The 5,081-nt window shown below is 38.9% G+C and overlaps 1 protein-coding gene across 1 annotated transcript in view; it reads right to left on the bottom strand.

Annotated features, from left to right (window-relative positions):
- tlcd3a (TLC domain containing 3A) overlaps window positions 1–5,081 on the bottom strand; it is a 33,397-nt gene that overhangs the window by 17,528 nt on the left and 10,788 nt on the right. Inside the window, exon 3 of the mRNA XM_032534162.1 lies at window positions 1,239–1,458. Coding sequence (XP_032390053.1) covers window positions 1,239–1,458 — 220 coding nt within the window. The remainder of the gene's footprint in view (window positions 1–1,238; window positions 1,459–5,081) is intronic.

The following is a 5,081-nucleotide window of genomic DNA, read 5'->3' as shown; positions in this document are numbered from 1 at the left end:
CATATGACTTATCACAAGTGGGAACTCTCTTTGATGTAATGTATGATGTCAAGAACACCAGTATAATCCTTTTTAAACTCACACACGCACACTTCAATTCAGTAGGACTCATTTTCTTGATCAATAGATGAGTCATTTTAAATGCACATTGCATACTGTATATTGTTTGCGTGTGTTGGATTGTTTTTGAAGGAGACTTGCATTTGAGACCAGATTCTACCCATGCAATGAGCACTTCACAAGATGAACTATTGGTTATACTTTTGGTCTACAACAACAAAAAATGTTTTTTTCTTCTTTTCTTGTGTAGCCTAAACTGAACTGCATTTCGTTGTGCAACCTTGTGTTACAGAATGACAATAAAAGAAACTTGGTCTTGACCTATCATCTCAGTTGGAAAATATTGCAAATAGGACAAACGTTTCAATTAGTATTAACAAAGAAGGGTAGTATTGTTTTTTGTAGAACCTACACCGGTCAAGAGCGTAGTAGTTGCTTTAGACAGCAACATCCAACTCAAAAATATTTACTTTACAATAGAAATGATAACCCAAAAAAATGTTACAAACTGGTGTCTCTGGCACACACTGAACAACCCCATAACAGTAGTAAACAGATGCTAATCGTTTTAGCAACAGCACTACAGGTTAGTGATTCTTACCAGCAGCCACTGCAGCAAACTAGTGATAGCCCAGGGTTGGGTAGGGCTGCCTAGGGTTGGGTAGCGTTCAAACATTCCCGATGCCGGTACCAATAACAACACCGTGACTTTAATAACGGTTCTTTTTATGATTCGGATTTTATAAAATCCATTTTGACAAAAAGAAATTACAACACATTATGGCACAAATCTTTTCTTTTTGTATTTATTCTTCAGCTTCTAGTACTTGAGCCATGTCTCCGTGTAAGAGTTTTTCCTGCATGTCTCTACGACGTGTAACAGTAGACAGCCAACCGCCAGCATTCTTACATCTTGGTGGAAGCATGCTGCATGCTTATTGGCTCAATGTCACTGATAAGATTTAATCCTTAGGTGTTTTTGCTATTGAATGACAAGGCATTTTTCAATACTATGGAGGCAGTTCGGTCGGTGCCTAAAAAGTATTGAATTCGGTACCCAGCCCTAGTGCTGCCTGCATTATTTACATTCAGTTTTGGTCTTAATTATTGGTTTTGACTACTGACAACGAGACCTCATCAACGTTGTTTTTCTCAGCACCCCTCCCTCCCCTCCTCACCAGTGTGACAGGCAGCAGGATTGTGAGCAGGGCGATGTGATGCAACACCAGCAGGAACTCTCTGCGGATGAAGGAGTTTATGGTCCTCAGGGAATGCTGCTTGTAGTCCTCGTGCCCTTTGACGCGGAAGCGGTGGAAGTGACTTAGGTACATGGCGATGATGTCGTATGTCATGTACGGCCCACCGTACCAGATGACAAAGTAGGTGGCCAGCCAGTGCCTGAGGAAGAACAAACAAAAACACAGGTAAATAACCTGCATCTGTACTCAACATTGCTTTAATCATATTAAAATTTGCCATTTTAATTCATGCTTTTGCTTCATTTCTATTCCTGTGACAATGATTCTGCCACGTTTGCATTAGGACGGAGATCCGTTGCATTAAACCAAACGCTAACTGGGAGTTACTCCACGAGACAAAATGTGCGCAAGTAGAGGGGGGCGGGACATGGATGAAACATAATCGTGTAATGAAGCAAAATGTCGTGAAATAAAAAAACGTTCTAGAAACAACAAAAATGTGTCAGAATTATGGAAACCTAGCGATGGTTTCTGACAAAAACAGTTTGGTTATAACTTGCATTAGGTTTGGATCTCAGTGACATGTGGACAGCATGTGGACACAATCCCGACGACTTTTTGTTTTTAATCTTCACATAATGTTTGTTATGTCTGTATAAAGACAATATGGGTATTTCCTTTAAAAAAAGGGTTCCCTCAAGAGCCGTTTCAATAAAATAAAATACATTAATCATAATCTCAATTTTGAGTGGGAAAATTTTGACCGTCATTTTGACCAGAATCGAACAGTCCTACTCAACATTTATCAGTCTTACATAAAGTAAGCAGGCCAAACAGGCCAAATCTAACAGTCAATGGTGAGTTAATGATTAAGTAGTATTACAGTACAGTAGATGGTACACCAAATAACCTTTAGTTTCAGCCAAAGTGAAAACACACAGGAACTCATTTAAGGCAACACTAAAGCACTTTTCCCGCTTCAGTACCCCTACAGGTTGGAAGCGGATCTGTAGTGAGAATGAGACATAAGACATTACGACAGAAAGACGACAAAAGACAATTCCGCTTCCAACCTGTAGGGGGAACGAAGCGGGAAAAGGGCTTTAGTGTTGCTTTAACCTATATGCCTTGCTTCTCTTGTTGTGAAGCAGCTTTCAGTTTCTATGCTCCTCATATCTGTAATAAACTCCCAGAAACCTGCAGATCCGCTGCTACTCTCAGTTCTTTTAAATCAAGGCTGAAGACCTTCCTTTTTGATGCTGCCTTTCTTTAAATTAATGCTCATTTCTTTCTTATGCTGCACTGTAACTTTTATTCTTGTGTTTTATGTGTCCTAATGTTTCTATTTTGTTTTTAACTGTCTATTCATGTGTCTTATTGATTTTTAATGCTTACGACTTTTAACTGTTTGTACTTGTGTTTTATCTGTTTTAATTATTTTGTGTAAAGCACTTTGAATTGCCCTGTTGCTGAAATGTGCTATACAAATAAAGCTGCCTTGCCTTGCCTTGCCTTCTCTTACATAAGCATGTGAAGGCTTTAAGGCCGGCTTATGTAAGTGCAGTATAAGAAACAATTTGGATGGCTTCAGCACCCTAATGAGCACCGCTTACAGTGATGGTTAATTATGTGGACAGCACGGAGTAAAGCTGCAGGGCACAGCTGACCAACTGACCTCTGACTGGGTAGACCAGTACCTGACCAACATACGTATACACTGATCAGATTACTGCTTCAAGGTAAACGTAGTCCAGAGGATCCATTGACCTAAGCGCAAATAATATTAAAGCTACCCGTTTGCACATTTAAAGCATGTGTAATTTTAGTTCTGTAAAACATACGTATGTAGAGCAGTTATATTTCTGCAGTTTTTTTTAAGTTGCACTATTTAAGGGATAGGTCCGGTTGATTACAAGTTTTTAGCCTTGCTTTTGTAGCTTTAGTAATAATTTCCATTGGTTTAATATTACATTGTGCTCCCCAAAATCAATCGCTAATATCTGGAAACAGACAAATACAAACCCAATGGGGCAAGGAAAACAAGCAATCAGATGACCAGACAGGTTTTAAACAAACTAATAGTTTAGCTATAAAATATTTACCACTCTATTTGGAGGTAAAAGCTAAATTGATTGCTGGGATTTAACCGATTAATAAAGCAAGCCAATGTATTGGGCAATATTAGCTCATAATAGATATAAATATCAGCCTACTGTATATGTCGGCTATTGTATTAGACATGCCCAAAAATACTGTATAATGGAGGTGGTCTAAAAAAATTACAAAACTCATTTTTCAACAATAAATGTCCTGCTTAGTACATAAATTAAATTAATTTAAGGGACTTAAATTAATTTAATTAATAAAATATGAATCTAGGCCAAAAACTCTCAACCATCGATGTAACAACCTAAAAAAAAAAAATCATTTGGGTTCCAGTGTGTAAGTCCAAAATATTGACAATCACGTACTGTCTACGGAAAGTGCGAAGGGTCAAATTTCAACCAAGAAGTCGGTCTGTAAATTTTAATGTTTTAAATTTTTCTTGGGTTTCTTGTTCCACCATTGTTGTGATGTTGCTGCTTTCCCAGATCGCACTGTTACCTAAAGCGTCTCATGTTATTAACTGATAGGAATGATGACCAAAACTAGCCAAACAAAAATAATTTTTCCTTAAAGGATTATACCAACTTTTTGTGACACTGGGTCTGTGACATTGGTCAGTTCAGCTGAGAATGAGGTATAATATGCTAACACACTCAACATATGGACATGGACCCTCTCTCTCAGCTTTATAAAATACAGTTTCCTCAGTATTGGTGTTTTTTCACACACACACACAAAAAAAAAAAAAAAAATTGCAAAAGTTACAGCAACTGGAGGTAATGAAGGCTAAATAATGTGACAGATTGTGATGGAGTATTCATGGGTCCGACTCTGGAGCATGTGTCTCATAAGCTCTGGGCTGTTTGCACGTCACAGGACAGCAGAACTGAGCAGCATTGTGGAGGAATTAAGGCCCGTGGGTGAAGGGGAGGGGCGGAGGAGATTAGCAGCCTAAAACTGGGCCTGCTGGGGTCTGGCCGCTGACTCAATAGGATTAATACACTAGCATTAGCTTAACGTCACACTTTCCTAAACTGCACGGGAAGGCTAATGCTATGCTAACACTAACTTGCTGCCAGGAAGCTAGTGTGAGGCAGAGCTTAGACTGTCCTTGAACAGTTATGGAGGGATTTATTTATTTTACTTTACAGATATTTATAGTATTTCTTTTATTTAGAGATAAACAGAAAGCCTTTTTATTAAACCCAGACTGTACATGACATAATTGGTTAAGCATAGAGGAAACACTGTGATGCACCTTGTCAATAGACATCAACCCAGTCTCATGGGCTTAGGCCTGTGATGTATCTATGACATTAATCAGTTCAGCCATATCTAAAGATCGCCAAGCTGGGAAGTAGTAAACCCTCTAGTACAGACATAGCTAGGCAGTACGACTGGTTTTTCTTCTTGGATAAATAGGGCAGGCTAAACCCTGGACTGTCCGGGCAAATGGACAGTGGTAACCCTTGTTTCCACCCTAGTGCATCCATTATACTGTAGAGACTAGACTGCTAGAAACACTGTTACAAATATCCAAGAAAACTAGTGCATGTGAGCTTTTTTAAAGTCAAATTCACACCACAAAATGCAGTAGCATAGAGTAACAAACCTATTAAGAGTTAGTGTGCGGGGCCTAAGTGGTTCTCTAAGGCTATGTTTACACCGCAAGTCTTAATCCAGATTGTGTGTGTGTGTGTGTGTGTGTGTGTGTGT

The sequence above is a fragment of the Etheostoma spectabile genome, chromosome 13 (genome assembly GCF_008692095.1).
Source record: "Etheostoma spectabile isolate EspeVRDwgs_2016 chromosome 13, UIUC_Espe_1.0, whole genome shotgun sequence".
Lineage (NCBI taxonomy): Eukaryota > Metazoa > Chordata > Actinopteri > Perciformes > Percidae > Etheostoma > Etheostoma spectabile.
Note: the sequence above shows the minus strand (reverse complement) of the source record. Positions and strands in the feature narration are given on the sequence as shown.